Here is an 18,730-nt window from a genome sequence, read left to right on the forward strand (position 1 = left end):
CACGTTATAATCGAAAGAGAGGAAACTTAAAGAGAGCCTCTCATCTGCACTTAGGACCTTTAGAAATGTTTAGCCTGATTTTCAGTATAAAACGCCTTCAGAAGAAAAAAAATTCGGCTGCGCCGCTATTTTTCAGCTGCGACTCAAATTTAATATTCATGATATCACTGTTTACGAAATGTGAGTGTCGAATAAATAAAAAACGTATCATTGATCGCCGAAAATCCCTCCCACAGTAGATTTCTGGCTACGTCACTGTATCCAAAAAAATCGGTTTCGTTCGTTTAATTCATATTTTTTCTAAATTTTTTTATTGGACCTCAGATGTTTTGACAACTCTCAAAGGGGGTCACCATCTGAAAAAGGTTGGAAACCCTACAACCAACCCTATAACCAACAGAAAAGAGATGAAATTTTCAACAGACGACAAGAAACGGTTGTTGCGCTAGCTGCTTTATCAGATGGTTGTATCCAGTGAATCAAAATTCAACCATCGCGCAACAATAATGACAATGTCGCAACCTGTATTTGTTGCGACAATCCACCCAATGCGACATAAGTTTGTCCCAACTTAAAAATAATAGGATAAACATTGTACACCACGAGTTTACAGATGTTTAATCCTTGCATTGCGATTTTCGAACGGTAACTTCGAGTCGGTAAACACTGCAGCTCTGGTGAAGCTCTATCATCAAACATTTTCGACTTTAGGTTAGTACCTTATTATTGATTATTCACGAGTTGAAAAGGACGCAACAAATTCAGCTTCCGTTTTGACTGCAACAAAAAAAAATCGAGATCATGCACGCAGCAAAATGAGGCTTGTTTAAAACAATAAAACGCATGATTGATTTTCAAACTGAGCATTTACCAAGGGGTCGGTCACTCGGCACATTGTGCCCGGCACACATGTCGGCACATCCCGGCACACTTCTGGCACACATGGGCACAACAATGAAATCCAACTTTGCGGTATGAAATCAACCTGCCAACATACTTACGATTGCAAAAACCCTTTTATATGAATTGAAAACAAATGTTCTGGGCGGGATTTTGTTGGTAAACACTGATCAGATTAACAATATTCACCAAAATTAGACAGGGTTCTAAATAGCGAAATCACAATCAAAGAAAAATTCCACTGGGCACACCTCCGGCACATCTTCGGCACGTCCGGCACACTTCGGCACACACTGAAAAATAACCGGCTCAGTTTCGGCACACATTGGCACACGCTTAAAAATAACGGCATAAATGAAGTGTGCTGAATGACCAACCCCTTGATTTCTTTGTTCTTATTTAGAGTTTATCGATCAAAACAACCAATTCCCATCATTCCATATAACGTTAAAAACTGCATTTGTTTCAACAAAATGGGGACCATAAACATGGCCCGGAAGCACTCACACATCTTCAAAATTCTTACCCCAACATCGCCACACCGAAGAAGGTGTAGCAAATCCATCACTCCAACTTCCAAGTGCAGTTTTGGCCGTGATGGATAACGCGCAGGTACTCAAGACTGCATCCAAAAAAAGTTGGTCGGTTTCGATTTTTTGCCTTTTTTATTCGTTCTCGCTTCCATCGACAAGCGAGTGTCTAAAAATAGATTTCCGAGCTGCCGCAGGAGCTGCCGTCACCAACACAATCACTTCCCGGTTTTGTTAGTGACAAAAGTGCAGTCGTTTAACTCAATCTGTTATTTTATGTTGAAACTACCAAATCTCTGTTTGTTGTAACAAACTGTGAAAAATTTCGGCAAATGAAAATATTTGTATTATCGAACAATGGAACAGTTCAGTTTAAACTAGAAATCAGTTTGTCGCTATAACAAACTGATAAATTGGTTGATTTGAACTAGAATTTAATTGTGTTTACAAATTATTTTTCTGCGTGTGTTTTTATCTGTTACTAGTAGGGATAAAGAGTAATCGTTACGCCTTCTCTGTTGCTTGTTTATTGCCTCTTTTGTCTGACAATTCTCTTCACTGGTTGTAGCCCAAGCAGCACACATGGTCACAAAACAGTCACGGCAGCGCAGGTAAGGGTTGCGCTGTAAGTCACTGTGACTTCTGTGCAGCCCTTACATCTGTGTGTTGTGATCCAGTCTCATGCGAATAATAATGATGTCTTGCGAGTATATCTTCGACGTTTTCAGGATTCAACAATTGTGGCATCTGATGACGGATAGATGCACTCCACTGTCCACGAACGAGAGTTCTGATCCAACCATTGAAGAGCGTCTTCTGCTACAGGATCGATCTGTAGTTTCTTGCCATGAGTAAAGTCTTCGTCCTTCAAAGCTCGTTTCAGAAGTTTTTGTTTCAAAGTTGTGATTTTGTAGAAAAATGTTCCCTTCGTGGTTCTTCCATATTCCTCTTCGTGGTACAAAATAGGTGTGTATGTAGAAGAATACAATGTGTCTGAAAGTCTTAATATTATCCCAAATAACACACTTGTCACAGAAAAGTCAAGGAGGCACAGCTTTTTGTTGCGCAGAAGTCACTGTGACTTATTTCTAGCAAGTAAGATTTATTTGTTAGATAAGTCTCTGTGACTTCTGCGCAACAAAAAGCTGCGCCGCCGTGACTTTTTTGTGACAAGTGTGTTACTTGGGATTTATGTGGTTTCGTCTGTTCGGCGTGTTTTTGTGGGCGTAAAGCCTTCAATACACGCTTTGCCATATGTGCAAATATTTAGCGAAATTTGACAAATTTATTTGTCATGTGTGTACTGACCAAATAAATGTGCAATAACATTGTTGTGAAAAAACTTGCCTAACTTTGTCATGGCGAATATTTGCATACCGTCTACCTCATGCATGAACGACACCTCATGCAAACCAATGGGGTTCATTTTTGATTTGAACTTCTAGTAACCCTGTGAGCATCGAAAAACACACTGCTGGTAACCCTTTTTGCTGTTTTGTTTTGATTCTGCGTTCCGTTTCACTCCGTTTCATGAGCAGAATGACGTTTGAACCATTTTTAGTTTGAACGATGTGCAGATTAGAGGGGGTCAAATTAAAAAGTGTTCAGATTAGATGAGGTCAAACCAACGGGGGTAGACGGTATATTACAAATTGAACACTTTCTAAGTATTGACAGTTTCCCCCCTTATCGAACGCGACGATTTGAATCCGTCGCGGATGAAACCGTCGCCAGATTCGTCGCAGCCAATCAGCAGGCGGGAGTCTGACGTTTCTCCGACTTCACTAACATCACAGAGAACAGACATCCAGGCTAGAACAAATTTCATTCAGAAAGTTGTGTAAGGATTTGCATCTTCACTTGAGTAAGGTTGCAAACCAATACACGATGACATCACTAACGCCGCCAAACACCATATTGCCACAGTCAGTGGTGAATTGAAACATTTCAAGTGGTGAATTCAATTAGTATAGGAAATTAACCGATTGCAGCGCCACGCTATTGCCACTTGTGTTGCTGATTTCAAATGACCGTTAAACTCCTTACACAGTTTCTGAACCGGACTTGGATGTCTGTTCTCTGTGCTAACATAAACAGCAGCAGAGGTGGTGCTTGATTCGTTGCGATGATTCAGAAATACCGACTGGAAGTTGGCAGCGCGTTTTTTTTTATGAAAGCAACATACAATAAGTCAATAAAGCAAATATTTGGTCATGTTTGCAACTCCGATAAATATTCGAGTGGCAAACATGTGCAAATAAGAGTTTGCCAGTTGTTTGTCACACGTGTACTGACCATTGACAAATAATAGCCAAACGGCAACGTCTGCTATCGTCTGATTCGACAAATAGCCAAATATTTGCGCATATCGGCAAAGCGTGTACTGAAGGCTTAAGCATTTTACGTGCTCGGAAATAACTGAAAACATCAAAGAAAAGGTAAACATCAGCAGAGCTCCCTCTGAAATACCTCTTGATTTCAATACCGTACTTACCACATAGAAACTGTGCAAAAATTGCTTCACCATATTCTCGGAAAACTTTTTTTCACCGCGAGGCTGGTGTTATGATATTCTGCAACAATTTCCGCCAGCTCCCGTTGGCTCTCGTTGGAGAGCGGCCCTCGTTGCCCTCGGTTCAGAATATCCGTACCCGTGACTATTGATTCTAATAATTCCACCAGCGTTCAACACAAAATTTGTCAGGAGTTTTGATTTGAACACAGTCAACTCGTTTTTACTCAAATAAATCAAGTATTACAGCTGTTTGGCTACATCGCTGTTGTGCAATTTGTACAGAATGTCAACCTTTTGTTTTTGAAAACAAATTCATTCGCATCTTCAGGGGACAATAAGTCACGCATCTTTATTTTTTCATTTATTTAACAAGCGTACACTGCACTTATACAATTTACTGTGGTAAAACGACCCACCGCAATATCTCTCCGATAAGCAGAGTTTTTATGGGATATTTCGCACCAATCGAGATCAAAAAATAATTAAGTTAAAAAACGATTTTAGCCAATTTTGTTGTAACAATGCAAAAATTTCACAATTTTGGTGGTCAAAAAAGAACAAAATTGCATATCTTGGTATGGCAATCTCTTTGTTTACACGCAAAATTGAATATTTGCTCAAAAAAGTGCCGTTTTATCCCAGATGAGTATGATTCTAGACTCCACCCTCCCCACAAAAATGGTACGTTATATATGGACGTAATATATTGGCATAGACTTGGACACTGATGCGTTGATTGTGAGTAGAGATGGGAAAACTGATTCAATTTTGAGATTGAATCGCTTGGAATCGCTTGGAATCAGGAGCGCGAGATAACTTTCGTGGGAAAGTCGGTTTTCACGGTTATGTGAACGATCAATGCGATGACGCGTTTAAGGACAAACGTCATGAAATCCCGCTTCAACAGTGCATCAGAACTTCAGACGCACAAATCTCAAGAAGCAAGCTTCGAACAACAGTGCATTTTATTATTCTGTTCTTGCTCACTTGTGATTTGCTTAAGGGCGGACGGGACGGTCGAGGAAATATCCGCCATTGCTCTGTGGCTACTAAGATGGTAATCTCAGATTCTACTTCATATTTTGCAACAAAAACCTATCATTGTGTATGCTCACTTGCAGTGCATATGCTGATTGGTTTTCAACATCTTCAGTGCGATAAAACTCGAGATTACCATCTTCGAAATCGCGAGGCAAATTGTTAGAAAGAGAGGCAAGATAGGGAAAATAACACGGCGTCCCGTTTCACCTTAAAATAAGAAGATCATGTGCGCTGGTTTTGTTTACAAAGAGATTTGTGCCCTCGAAATCGTGAGTAGGTACCAAAGTCAGCCATTGGCGGCCATTTTGGGATTCTAACAAGTCTGTCCTTAATATTGAACGATCGTGTGCATCACCCTGACTATCGCGACCAAATAAATCATAATCGGGATGAAGACCGTATCGTGTATTTTCATATAACTTGTGGATCATATCACACACCAAAGGTGGCTCTAAGATCCACACCTTACCGTACCCTACTAACAAATACTCCTTCCCGAGACAACTGTGGGGATGCTGTAGATTCCACGGTTTCTAGTAGCAACGGTCGTCGAACTAACATTCTTTCCCCTTTCCCGATGACCGTAAGGACGTGGCCGGCGCCGTTATTGACTTCAAAATATTGAACTCTCGAATTGTGCACATTGAGAGTATGTAGCTAGTCCCAAGAGGTCCCAAGAATGATTCATTGGTTCTTTGTACAACTTCGATTGTTCTGGTCAATCACGGAGTACCAAGTACTAGGGTGTACGGCTATCTTTGCTTTGCGTTACAATGTTATTGTTTTAACGTTTTCAATAATTGGAACAAAACATATTGAACTTTAGGATGCCAGCAACTAGAATGGACATTATGGTGCGTTTCATGGCTAAAATCGAGTCAATCCTTGGGGGGGGCATTATACCCCGATCTTCCCTACGAGTGTGTTAATCACTCTTATCAGCACGAAATGCAAAACATTCAATGAACGGTAATCAGATTACACTATGATATGTTCTTTACTGCGTAATGAATTGCTTTTCCATTAGGAAATGGAAGGTAAGTACTAACTAAACAGTCCTATAGTGAAAAAGACTTATCTAATTCAATTCCAGTGAAACTATTTATGCTCCTCGTTTTGATCTATACCAGTCGTTCAACTGATGCCATTTGCCAGGATGCCAGTACCTCCGGTGGGACTACGCATTTCCCCCATCCAACGAATTGTGCAAAATTCGTGGTTTGCAATTGGGGTCAACCAACGGTGCATGACTGTCCGGCCGGAACTTTATGGAACGATTTTGTAAAAACCTGTGATCATGCTAGAAATGTGAAATGTAGGCGTCCACTAGTGCACAACACTGCTGTCGTTGTAGGAAATCATCGGAACCCAAACTGTCCCAGAGTGATAGATTTGCACAGGCCAGTTTATGTACCTCACCACGATTGCACTAAGTTTTATTTATGTACGGCTGCGGGACCCCGAGAGATGGTGTGCGATTCAGGTTATAACTGGAATAAAAATACGAAACGTTGCGAATGGCCTGGATCAACGGGCGTTATTCCAACTTCTTTCATTCGCACGCCTCCACCTCCACCTGCACCAGTGTTGACAACAACTAAACCTTCGACAACAACTCCAGAAATGCCACGAAGTGGTTGTCCAACAACAATTGCACCGAACAAACCTGTATATCTACCACACCCAGACTGTTCCATGTTCTACATGTGTACGTCAAAAGGTCCCAAGGAATTACATTGTATCTCCGGATATCACTGGAGTGTATCGACAAATAGCTGTGAATTTCCTTGGGACGCTGGTTGCATTGATATCAACGCAAGTCCTTCATCTTCAACAACTACAGCAGCAGCACCAACTCATCAAACGCCAACTCAAGCACCACCGAATGAGTCCTGTCCGGGCCAACTTGCTCCCAACAGTCCAGTCTTTCTACCGCATCCCGATCAGACCAAAATCTACATTTGCATATCCGGAGTAGGCCGCATGGAATTGAGTTGCCCCAAAGGTCTACGGTGGAATGAAAAGGGTATCTGCATTCCGATGGAGGGCACAAGTACCACCACCAGCCCACCGCTGAGAAGCACCACACCGATGGTGGTAAATCGAAGGACTACAACTGCCAGTGGTCGTACGGTAAATGCTACAAAAGAATCTACAGAGCCCGATGAAGCCTTCGGGACGGATGTGCCCATATTTGGGTGAAGGAATATATGAGAGGCCTTGGATGCGGGGACTTGTTTTATAAGTATGATATCACAGACAAACAGACGTAACTCTAAGAAAAAATCCATCAAAAACTTTTGTCCGGTGTCTTTTTCTGGAGCACACTGCTACCTGTTGGTAGAACCGTGCGAGACACTGTCGGCCATAATGGATTTCGATTTGACGTATGTTTAACACGCGCACTACTACAAAAATCGCCTATATTTTTCGTTTGAATCATTCAGGAAGATGTACATTGGCAAACGTCGAAGTGATCGAACACTAGCGCCTCCGGCGGAAGGACCGCGGAAATCAATAGAAATTTTAGTTGATCGTTAAATGCATGTGCCAAACCGTTTGTAATGTGATACGTCTGTTTGTCTGTAATTATATTCAAATCATGTCAATCAAGGTGCACTTTAAAGAGAACTTAAAAATTCAAAATGATGAACTATTGAACAAATAAATATTCAAGGGGTTCCATTCTATCCGTTATATGAAGTCTCTTCCGATTACTGAAGTGGACGTCTATGCTCGTTGGGGTGTTTTTCTGCACAAGTCTCAGTTTCTGGATGCTCTACTAATACTGATTCGTGATGTTTTTTTCTGGTACTTCATTCGTTTAATGCTAAGTAATATTTTTATTTTGATAGACCTGAATCAACCATTCTTCGCCACAACACTTGGTTCGTAGCGGCACTCCTCCAACCTCGACCAAGTCCCACATTGACCAGATTGATCTGCACCTAGTCCGGCCACCTTACATGCTGCTTGTACCATCCGGATGCAAACACCAGCTTTATAGGGTTGTTGTCCGGCATTCTCACAACATGGCCTGTCCATCGTATCCATCCAGATTTTGCCATCTTCCGGATGCTCACACACCGTTCTACTGCACGCCGCCAAAGATGTTCATGTGCACGAACACTTTGAGTGCTTGCTTGTTCTCCTCGAGCATAGTCCTAGTCTCATGCCCGTAGGGAATCACCGGTCTTATCATCGTGTTGTACCTGCTGCATCTAGTGCGAGGGTGAATCTTTTTCGATCGCAGGTGCTTGTGAAGCCCATAGTAGGCCCAACTTCCACTGCTGATGCGCCTTTTTCGTGTTTAGCGGCTAACGTTGTTTTCTGCCGTTAGCAAGTACCCGAGATAGGCGAAGCCCTCCACCGCCTCGAAGGTATCGCCGTCTATTGTAACAGTGCTGCCTGGGCTCGCCCTGGCGTTTGTGGTTCTGCCTGCCAGCAAGTACTTCGTTTTCTACGCGTTCACGTTTATCCCCACGTCTCCACTAGACAGAAATGTGTTGCCATTTTGCTGCCAGAAAGAGAAAACGTAACAGAAATGATAAACACCGCTGCTTTCCATGCAAACAGCGAGAAACCATTTCTGTCATGACACATCTGTCCAGCAAAATGGCAAGACATTTCTGTCTAGTGGAGACGTCTGGTAAGGTGAGTGTACGTACAGTTCTGCCACCGTTACAAATGTTGTAGCAATAATATCCATGTCATCCGCAAAACCAACAAATTGGCCGGATCTCGTGAAAATCGCGTCTCGGCTGTTAAGCTCGGCTCCTCGCATAACACCTTCCAGGGCGATGTAGAACAAACTGTTCTCGTGCATGATTTTCTATAGCTCTCTGCGTTCGATACTGTCGTACGCCGCCTTTTTATTTGTTTATTTTATTATATCTGTTGGATGGCAACACCTTAGAAAAACCTCATTCTGCCACTACCTTACCTTGCCTCCGCGGTACGCCCGTTAGTGATGACTTCGTAGAGGGGGGCCGTACTTGCGCACTCTCACTGTCAAACGTCAGCTATCACATATAGCTATTCTCTAGGGGGGCAACTCGACTGACTGTTGCTCGGCCCACCATTTCCTTGAAGGTGAAGCACGATTGTGGATAACGTGGCCGACATGGCGTTCCACCCGTCCACCCCCGTACACATCCTCTCTACTATGTTATCGGGCATAGTATCCCTACCACATACCTCCCACATGCTCAACCTCTGCTCCGCGAAGCGCGGGCATTCGAAGAGCACGTGTTCCGCCGTCTCCACCCTATTTGCACACTTCGGACATGAGGGCGAATCTGCATGCCCGAACCTGTGCAAGTACCACCTAAAGCACCCATGGCCTGACAGGAATTGTGTCAGCTGAAAGTTCACTTCGCCATGATGACTACACGTCCACCGGGACACGTTCGGTATGAGCCTGTGTGTCCACCCACCCTTTGTAGAAGAGTCCCAGACTCTGCCATTTCATCATGGACGAAATTCTGCCGTTTCGTCGCGTACCTCTTGTACCTTTTTCTTCGTAGCACTCGACATCCTCGGCCAGCACTAGTGCTATCGGCATCATGCCCGCTAGCACGCATACCGCGTCTTTCGGACGGTCCGGTATGCACTGGGCACCCTAAGGCGCATTAGCCTGTGTGTGCTTTCTAGTCTCTCTACATTCCGCTTCACTTTGAGCACATTCGACCATGCAGCGGCGCCATACCGTAGTATGGACGACACCAATACTAACACGAGCAGCTTTCGCTTACTCGAGACAATTGCCGAACTGTTTGACATCATCCTAGATAATGCGGTAATTGTCACGCTCGCCCTCTTACAGGCATACTCGACATGATTACTGAAGTTCAACTTGTCGCAAAAAGCTTCAGTGAGCGACTCGGCTCGATCGAGAACCCGCCGTGGTGACCAGTGGTCACTGACCGACCACTGCCTGTTGTGCAGACTTTCGGTTGTTCACCACCACCACCTCCGTCTAGTGGTGTGTGAGTGTCAGTTGCCTCGACTTCATCCAGCTTTCCATTATATCTATCACATGCGCTGCCGTCAACTCGACCTCTTCAACCGACTTACTAGGGTAATGTCGTCAACAAAGTCAACCAACTTTACTCCCGGTGGTAGTGCTAGCCTCAATACGCCGTCGTATGCCACGTTCCACAGTACCGGGCCCAAGATTGAACCTTGTGGTACCCCCGCGGTGACATTGTACTGTTTTTGGTCCTCCTCGGTGTCGTAAATCAGCACCCTGTTCTGGCAGTAGCTTTCCAGAATTCGCCTTAGGCTATCCGGGGCTCCTAAGCGAGATATGGCGCTCTCTATGGCAGCCCAGCTAACACTATTAAAGGCGTTTCTTACGTCTAGCGTGACGATCGCGCAGTACCGTATGCCTCTCCACTTTTTCTGCACCGCAACTTCGGCCATTCCAGTCACTGACCTAATGGCATCCACTGTTGATCTGCCCTTTCGAAAGCCAAACTAGCTTCTGATAGCTCCGCGTTGTCCGTCCTCTCGGTGTAGACTAATAACCTTGACGGAATGATTCGCTCTAGGAGTTTCCCGGCCGTGTCTAATAGGCAGATTGGTCTATATGCCGACGGGTCGCCTGATGGCTTCCCGTGCTTGGGCAATAGAACCAATTTTTGCTTTTTCCACCTATCCGGAAACTCGCCTCTATCCAGACATCTTAAAAAAAAGACAGACACGTTCAATGCTTCCAGTGAGCTATTTGCTCTTTGAAGTAAGCACGACACTAGACAACGGACTAGCATGCAACGCCCAGTGGCACAGCCGAAAACTTTTCCTGACAGCTGCGGCGGGAATCGAACCCGCGCTCCTTAGCACGATGCGACTAAAGGCTTGGTGACCTTAGCCGCACGACCACGAAGCCACACTAGACATCTCTGCGTAGTCAGAGCTAGTCTCGATGGCCGCTTTGATATCCACCGTCGGAATGCCATCCGGGCCCGGGGCCTTGTTCAGCTTAAGTGATTTCGCAATTCTTTATTACACCAACGAACCTAACCTCAAAACGACTGACAATTCACAGGTCATTTTGACAGATGTAACATGAGCATGAAAAGGACGGCAACAAGATCGATAAAGTAGAATATTTCATCCGTCTTTTTCGTGCATGTGTGTGGTCTGTCAAAATGACCTGCGAAGTGTCAAACATTTTCATGGCTAGCTTTGTTGGTGTAATAAAGAATTGCGGCTAGCTCGTCATTTGTCGCTAGTGGAACCTCGCTCGGGCCGAGATGGTCTTACCTCGTGGTGCGGGAACAACGTTCCCACTATCCTCTGCAGCATCACGGGAGCGCGTTCCAGTGGTGCAGATGTAGCTTTCGTTTTGCACATGACGGACTGTGTGTTTGTCAACAACGCAATAGTTGCTACACTCGTCTCTGAACTAACCACCACAGATGTATGTGCTATCACAATTGATGTATCTGTTGGAAACCTCAACGGGTTATACGTCTATTGTTCTGTGTATTTACCGCATGATGAGCCATCCCCTACGGATGCTTTCAAACAAGTCATCGCATATTGCACTAAAGAAGGCCATCCACTAATTGTTTGCAGTGATGGTAATGCTCACCATATCATCTGAGGCAGCTCAGACATTAACTTGAGAGCCTCCAGTTTGATGGAGTACTTAAGTAGTAGGGGAGACTGAGGAGACTTGATCCCTGGGGAGACTTGTTCCCCCCATATTTTCTCGGAATCAAAAACAGTTTTCTTCTAGCATATTTTTTCCAAAACGACATCTGGACAGACGACAATGTTTTGACTACAATTGATTTTAATTGTGTATTGCATTATTTTTTAAAGGCTGATGGTTTGTTTTCAGTCTTCCAGAAATCTTTTAGGCGATTATGAAAAATCTCAATAACTTTGTGAAAATTGAACCAAATCGTGTCAAAATTTTACAGCACATAGTATAAATAAAGTACTATCAAACGTATTTATCCAAATAAGGCTAATATATAAATATTTCAATTTTTGTAGCTTAGTGTATACAACAGTGACATGGGGAGACTTGATCCCTCGAGGATGACACACACATTATGCATGTGAAAAATAAAATTCTATTTGGAAGCCTCTATTTACTCGGAATTCTATTATATTCAATGATAAAACGTGTCAGATAATTATCATTTTAGTACAAACCATAAAAAGGGGGATCAAGTCTCCCCATTTTCAAGATACGGTATATCCTTAACAATTTAAGGAAATCTTATTATTTCAAATACACCGCCCATGTAACCAAAAGTTCCGCTTCCCATGACAAAATGCACTTTCAAGTTCCGCGAAGTTCAGATAAAGTTCCAAACGGAACTTTCTGGCTGCTTAAGAGGCTAACGATGAGCCTTGCTGGAACTTCGATCACAAGTTCCGACAAGGCTAATTGTTAGCCTCTTAAGCAGCCTGAAAGTTCCATTCGGAACTTTATCTGAACTTCGCGGAACTTTAAAGCTGCTTAAGATGCTATGTCGGAACTTTCAAGTTCATAGAAGTTCAGTTCAGTAGCATTGTGTTTCAATGAAGATTAAATGTATTTCTTTTACAGAAAACAACTGTTTAAGCGTACACGAATAAAAGCCAAATATGAATTTATCAAATCATTGAATACTAGGCTTGAGCAAAAAAAAAATGCCGCCCATCGGATTCGAACCGATAGTCGCTGCGTTGGAGCCCTATGCTCTACCACAGTACTACAGCTGCGATTGAGTGGACAGCAGGTAAAGTCTTACTTGAATCGATTTTCTGTCGGCAGCTAGTTTTGCACATTTGTACAGTAGTGAAGTTAGCTTGACTTTGTCAAGTGTCTTCAGCAGCGCAGCGGTAAGTCGGCAGGCTATCACGCAGGAGGATCCAGTTCAAATCTACATAGCAGCAACATATGTGAAAATATAATTATCAGAAGCAATTTCCAGACGTGAATCACAAACCCCCACCAACAGGGTGTGATTCCGAAAAACACATTTTTGTTTCTGCATGAATTTTGACAAAGTTCTGTCAGAAGCTGCTTAGAAGGCTATCCAGCATGCTTATGTGAACTTTAAAGTTCCAAAATTACTTAAAAATGAAGCTGCTTAGAAGGCTAATGAGCGACCTCGAACAAGCTGCTTAGCTTATAAAGTACCCTTTTATCTGAACTTTTGGTTACTTGGGCGTATGCATCAAAAATGCAAGAAAACTTGGAAAGAAAATGAATAGGAAGCTTCTGGAATTATTTTCTCTTTAAATTAACCATGTGCTCAAAAGGGGATCAATTTTGACCCATTTTTGAAAAATACATCATAAGACATGCCTCCATAAATACACAGTTTTGAAAACTTTAACAATAATTTAAAGTCCTCCTGTTGTGTATAAACTTGCAATTGATGTTTACCTGCCATTCTGTACGAAAAATGGATCTAGTTTTGTGTTTTTCTTTATAGTTACAGGCAAATTAAGAAAAAGGGATCAAGTCTCCCCAGTCTCCCCTACAGATCTTGGATTACTTAGCATAGGCAACCGCCCAACCTTCGTGGTATCTGCTAGAGAGGAAGTGTTGGACATAACTAGGGACAATGGAAATTCGCGATTTCGCGGAAGCCACGAAATCCGCGAAATTTAGTGTCGGCCGCGAAATTTGGAAAATTCCGCGAAATACCGCGAAATTTGCATAAATTGACGAAAAACCTTATAAATGTTCGTGAAATCTTAAGTTTTTCAATCAAATTTTCGGATCTTTCCATGATTTTTACCGTTCAGAACTCTGTCCACATGAGCATTATGGATATTCAGATTTACAGTTAGGCTGTTTTTTTTGCGAAATTTTACTACTTTTATTATTTTCCGGCTTATCACTAATAACATTGCGTTTTTTTACATTTAAACGGTCAAAAACGTAGGAGCGCGAAATTTCGCGAATCTTTTAGCTTTTCAGAAAGGTCACCCGTGAAATTTCAGAAATTTTGCCGCGAATTTCCATTGTCCCTAGACATAACGCTTCGCTCTAGCAGAATTAGTCAAGAGCTGACCAATTGGCATGTGCCAGATGAAAAATATTTATCTGATCATCGCTGCATCTTTTTGAACATTGTGCATGTTGCTTCGCAACCATTGCGTTTCAGGAATCCCCGATTGATTGCGGTTAATTTCCATGGATACTCGCCATCTATTGACATTTCAGGTTAGTTAGATGATGCCGTTGATACTACAACAACTTTCATCATGGAAGCTTTTGAAGAAGCTTGTCCCCTGCGGTATGTGAAGACTACAGGAGGAATTCCTTGGTTTAACTCTGATCTGGCGAAACTCAGGATACAATGTAGAAAGAGTTGGAACAGACGACGTTCGGCTGGCTCGGAGGCTTTCAGGTCGGCTCGTAAGGCTTACAAGAAAGCTCTCCGGTCTGCTGAACGATCCGGCTGGAAAATCCTTTGTACAAATGTTTCCAGTTTGAATAAAGTCAGTCGGTTGAACAAAATGCTTGCAAAACCTAAGGATTTTCAAGTGAACGAACTTCATTTGCCAAATGGTGATTTCACCTACTCTGATGAGGAATGTTTATTCAGTACACACTACCTCGGATGTGTGGTCATTACATCTTAGGATGAACCTGATGCCTTTTCTTTTAGTTATGGCTCTCTGGCTTCGGCTCGAAGCATCATAACTTTAGAATCGATTGAATGGGTACTTAATAGCTTTGCTCCTTTCAAATCTCCTGGAGCAGATAGGATTTATCCTATTTTGCTTCAGAAGGGTTTTGATTATTTCAAACATGTTTTGAAGAAAACTACTTGTTTGCAATTTTGCTATAGGGTATATTCCCAAATCCTGGGGAGATATTACGGTAAAGTTTATTCGTGCTTCGTATGAAGAAGCAAAGAGCTTCAGACCTATCCTGCCCCCATTTGCAAAACAGTCCGATATGAATAGGAAACCTAGCAAAGATGGGACTGTTATGCGAGTGGCGGCAGTATCAGTTTGACCTATTTTCTTCGGAAATGCTTAGAATGCCTAGAAAAATCCACAATGCGGATCATCACATCCGTGATGTTCATCTGGCCCACGTGCCTCTTCATGTGAACCAACATGCCTACCAATCTGGTAAGTCCACTGTGACTCTTTTACACAACGTTGTTTACGATATCGAGAAAGCATTCGCTCAAAAGCAATCTTGTTTGGGTGTTTTCTTAGATATCGAGGGTGCCTTTGAAAATGTGCCTTTCGATGCATTATTGGAAGCCGCACGGAGTCATCGTATATCTCCAATGATTTCCAATTGGATTCATCAAATGCTCAAAAACCGATATCTCTTCTAGACATTGCGTCTAGCAGGGGTTAGGAAATTGAGTGTTTGCGGATGCCCCCAAGGGGGAGTCTTGCCATCGCTTTTGTGGAATCTCGTAACAGATACAATGAGGCAACTCAATAATAGCGGTTTTCCTACTTATGGTTTTGCCTAACATTGTTAGTTGGTATGTGTATTCGACCTGATGCAAAGCGCAATTTGATTTAATCGAAGTTAGGCCATCTCCAAAGGATGTGCTTAATGGCGATGTCTGGAGCGTTCTCTTCAACTCCCACGGCAGCGCTCGAAGTTCTCTCAAACAAGAAGCACTTTCTTGCACTTACCGACTACGGGTGCACGGTCTACTACAGGAAACTCCTGTGAACCGCACGTCAACATACACCTCGTTGTTTCCACTTTTGGTGAATTGGGACAAAACTGTCCTTGCTCCAAGTGATCTTACAATTGCTTGTAATTTCCCATATACGACATTTTCAACGAAATTCCCTTCATGGGAAGAGTGGACATCTGGATATCTGGAAAGAAATATTTCAGACGGCATCGTATGTTACACTGATGGCTCCCTTCTCGAAGGTCGAGCAGGAGCAGGTGTTCATTCTCGTGAGCCACGGCTGTATCAGTATTATTCTCTTGGTATGCACTGCACCGTCTTTCAGGCCGAAATCTTTGCTCTTATGTGCGGAGTGCAATCAGCACTTCAACAGCACGTAATAGGCAAAGTAATATACTTCTGTTCAGATAGCCAGGCTGCTATTAAAGCACTTGCTTCGACCAACTCCAGGTCGAAGATAGTTATCGCTTGACAAACTCAAATCGAGGAGATGAATTCAGCAAACGCCGTTCACCTTGTATGGGTACCTGGCCATTCTTCTATCGCTGGAAATGAATTGGCTGATGAATTAGCTCGCACTGGAGCATCACATAACTTCATTGGCCCTGATCCAGCTATTCCGGTATCCAAGTGTTGGGTAAAGCTTCAGATGGACACCTGGGCTGCCACTCAGCACAAACAATACTGGAATAGTTTGGAGTCATGTCGTCAAACAAAATTGTATTGTACTGAGCCATCTCTAGGGGTGGCAATAGTAGTTTACGCAACAAAGTGCAGAATGATGATTTTTACAGCACGAGTCGTACATTTATCCAACGAGGCTTGCCGAGTTGGATAATTACGATGAGTGCTGTAAAAATCGAGTTCTGCACCGAGTTGCGTACAACGTTTTTTGCAGCTTCATAAAATACCACTTGAGGATAGTTTTTAACAAAACTGTTTCACACTGATGTTCATAGCCATAATTAAGGAAATCTGACCGTAGCAGGTTATACAGAACAGTTGTCACAATTTTTCAAACCTTCGTCCAGAAAGCATCAATAAGTTGATCAAAACTGAAAACAGTGCTGTAATGGTTCATTACGCAACGCAAATCAGTGCTGTAATGAACCATTACAGCACTGTTAATTTGGTGTGGGAAAGTAGGCCTTTTCCTGGCAGATTTGCGTGAGGTAAAATGGCCTATTACGATGAGAAGTTGCAAAAAGTATCTAACAAATCTGTCAAAGCAGAATTACAGCATGCTGGTCAAAGCATTGACTGGCCTCTGCCGTCTTAGTTATCACATGGTGAATATTCAGCAAGCTGATTCATTTGCCTGTGATAGCTGTGAACCCGATTATGGAACTTCGTATCATTTAATATGTGACTGTCCAGTTTTTGCACAACTGCGTTTCCGAGTACTCGGAAAACACTTATTAAGGCGAAACTGAAAGCATTTCCTCATTTTTTGGTTTTTGATTTATCATTAAATAACGAAACAATATTTTCAAAATCGGTTTTCGTACACATGTAGAGTATGGATCAAGGTATCTCCTGAATATTTTTGTGGTGGAAAATGTTTTTCGTTTTTTCGGAAACCATTTTTGAATGAAATTTTACAAAAAAATGGTTTCGCTGTTTGAACCTATAGTGGTACGCTTTGCGTTTTTACAGTGTCCTTTTGAGGACGCTATGTGAACCCATTGCGGTACGCTTTTGCGTGTATGACGATCCTATTCCCTTACCTGTCCTATCCTTTGTCCTATCCTTTCTCCTTCCCTTCTCCGTCAGGTCAATGATGAATAGGCTCGTGTTCATGGCGATGGCACAAATTTCCCAAATGGAGGAGAACGTGCCTCTGGAGCCGACCTACTGATACCTGATACCTGAAGGAACCGTGGAAGGCATTTTAGTGGGAATCCTGGTAAAGATGCTTTACGAAGCAATGCGTTGTGCAACAACTCCAGCTGAAGGCGCTAGCATTTAATGTCAAATGCGACGAAAAACAACACGCGCGCCTCTGGTTGTCAAGGCCACACATTTTTAGCAAAGTTGAAATGATCGTTTAAAGTGTGGTCGACGGGAATTTTGCACATATTACGTCTGTTTGTCTGTGGTGTGACGTTTATATGCCTGTTTATAATGATTGGATTTTACGTAAATGATTGTCAATTCCCGCGATCTAAATTTTCTTCATTAAATGCGTGCCATCCCTTGATGCTCAGTAGGAATCCCCAGTAATTTAAAACAACAATGATTAACACAGCGTATCTCTTATCGCAACGATGAAGCTCAGTGTAAAGACTTTTCACTCGTCAGTCACTTGGATTGTTTTATTCGTACCTACGTTTGCACCAGTATTCAACTATAGTTTTACAATGCACGGTAGATATAAATTCATAAGGTTAGATAAACGAGGAACACTCTCAATGTCTTCAATTCCAGTCATACTTATCGTTTCTACTGTACTACTGCTGCGAGTTGCATCGTCTTCCGCTTTCGTCTGTCCCCAACTCCACTTGGCCAATGATTTTCATCCGCACGAAACGGACATCGCCAAATACTACAGGTGTACGATAGGAGTCGCTACGGAACAAACTTGTGAGAGGAATACAATTTTTAGCCGAATGACGCGCAAATGTACTGCGATGTGGTCCGATGACAATGAAAGTGATACGCCGAACTTCAACTCAGCGGAAATTTACTGATTTCCTCCGGAATCCGTGTTGAGGAAATTGATCTGTCCAGTATACCATGTAAAAAAGGGTTGAATTAGCCCTGGATTCGAAACTTCTTCCAATAAAAATAAAAATTATTTTTATAATGTTGCTGAGGTTTACCCAATTTATTTTTGATTTATTAGGAATGAAACATAGTGTGCAATGAAATTCGAAAATTTATTTAACATATGTTTAAACCATAAGATTAAGGTTTTGTATGACACGAACTTAAACTTAATTCAATAAGGAAAAATAAAACAGTGACAAGCATCAACGTATGGTATGAAGTACGCTTTGTCATTATATAGAGTAGTTACTAGCGTGGGTCATCGGAACCGTTTTCTCAGATCAAAGCTTTTTTGGTTCCATTTAGGGTCCTGAGTATCTGTGCAAAATTTGAGCACG

The 18,730-nt window shown here is 42.5% G+C and overlaps 1 protein-coding gene and 1 long non-coding RNA gene across 2 annotated transcripts; both read left to right on the top strand.

Annotated features, from left to right (window-relative positions):
* Positions 1-5,918: 5,918 nt before the first annotated feature.
* LOC109415764 (probable chitinase 10) lies at positions 5,919-7,676 on the top strand. Its single transcript, XM_019689700.3, has 2 exons — positions 5,919-6,023; positions 6,080-7,676. The coding sequence occupies exons 1-2, from the start codon at positions 6,017-6,019 to the stop codon at positions 7,186-7,188; spliced, it is 1,116 nt and encodes a 371-aa protein (XP_019545245.3). The 5' UTR covers positions 5,919-6,016; the 3' UTR covers positions 7,189-7,676.
* An 8,691-nt stretch (positions 7,677-16,367) lies between these two features.
* Positions 16,368-18,433, top strand: LOC109428165 (uncharacterized). The gene is made up of 2 exons (XR_002134399.3): positions 16,368-17,990; positions 18,051-18,433. It is a non-coding gene; the product is annotated as an uncharacterized LOC109428165 (long non-coding RNA).
* The last annotated feature ends 297 nt before the right edge of the window (positions 18,434-18,730 follow it).

The sequence above is a fragment of the Aedes albopictus genome, chromosome 2, assembly GCF_035046485.1.
Source record: "Aedes albopictus strain Foshan chromosome 2, AalbF5, whole genome shotgun sequence".
In the NCBI taxonomy this organism is placed as follows: domain Eukaryota; kingdom Metazoa; phylum Arthropoda; class Insecta; order Diptera; family Culicidae; genus Aedes; species Aedes albopictus.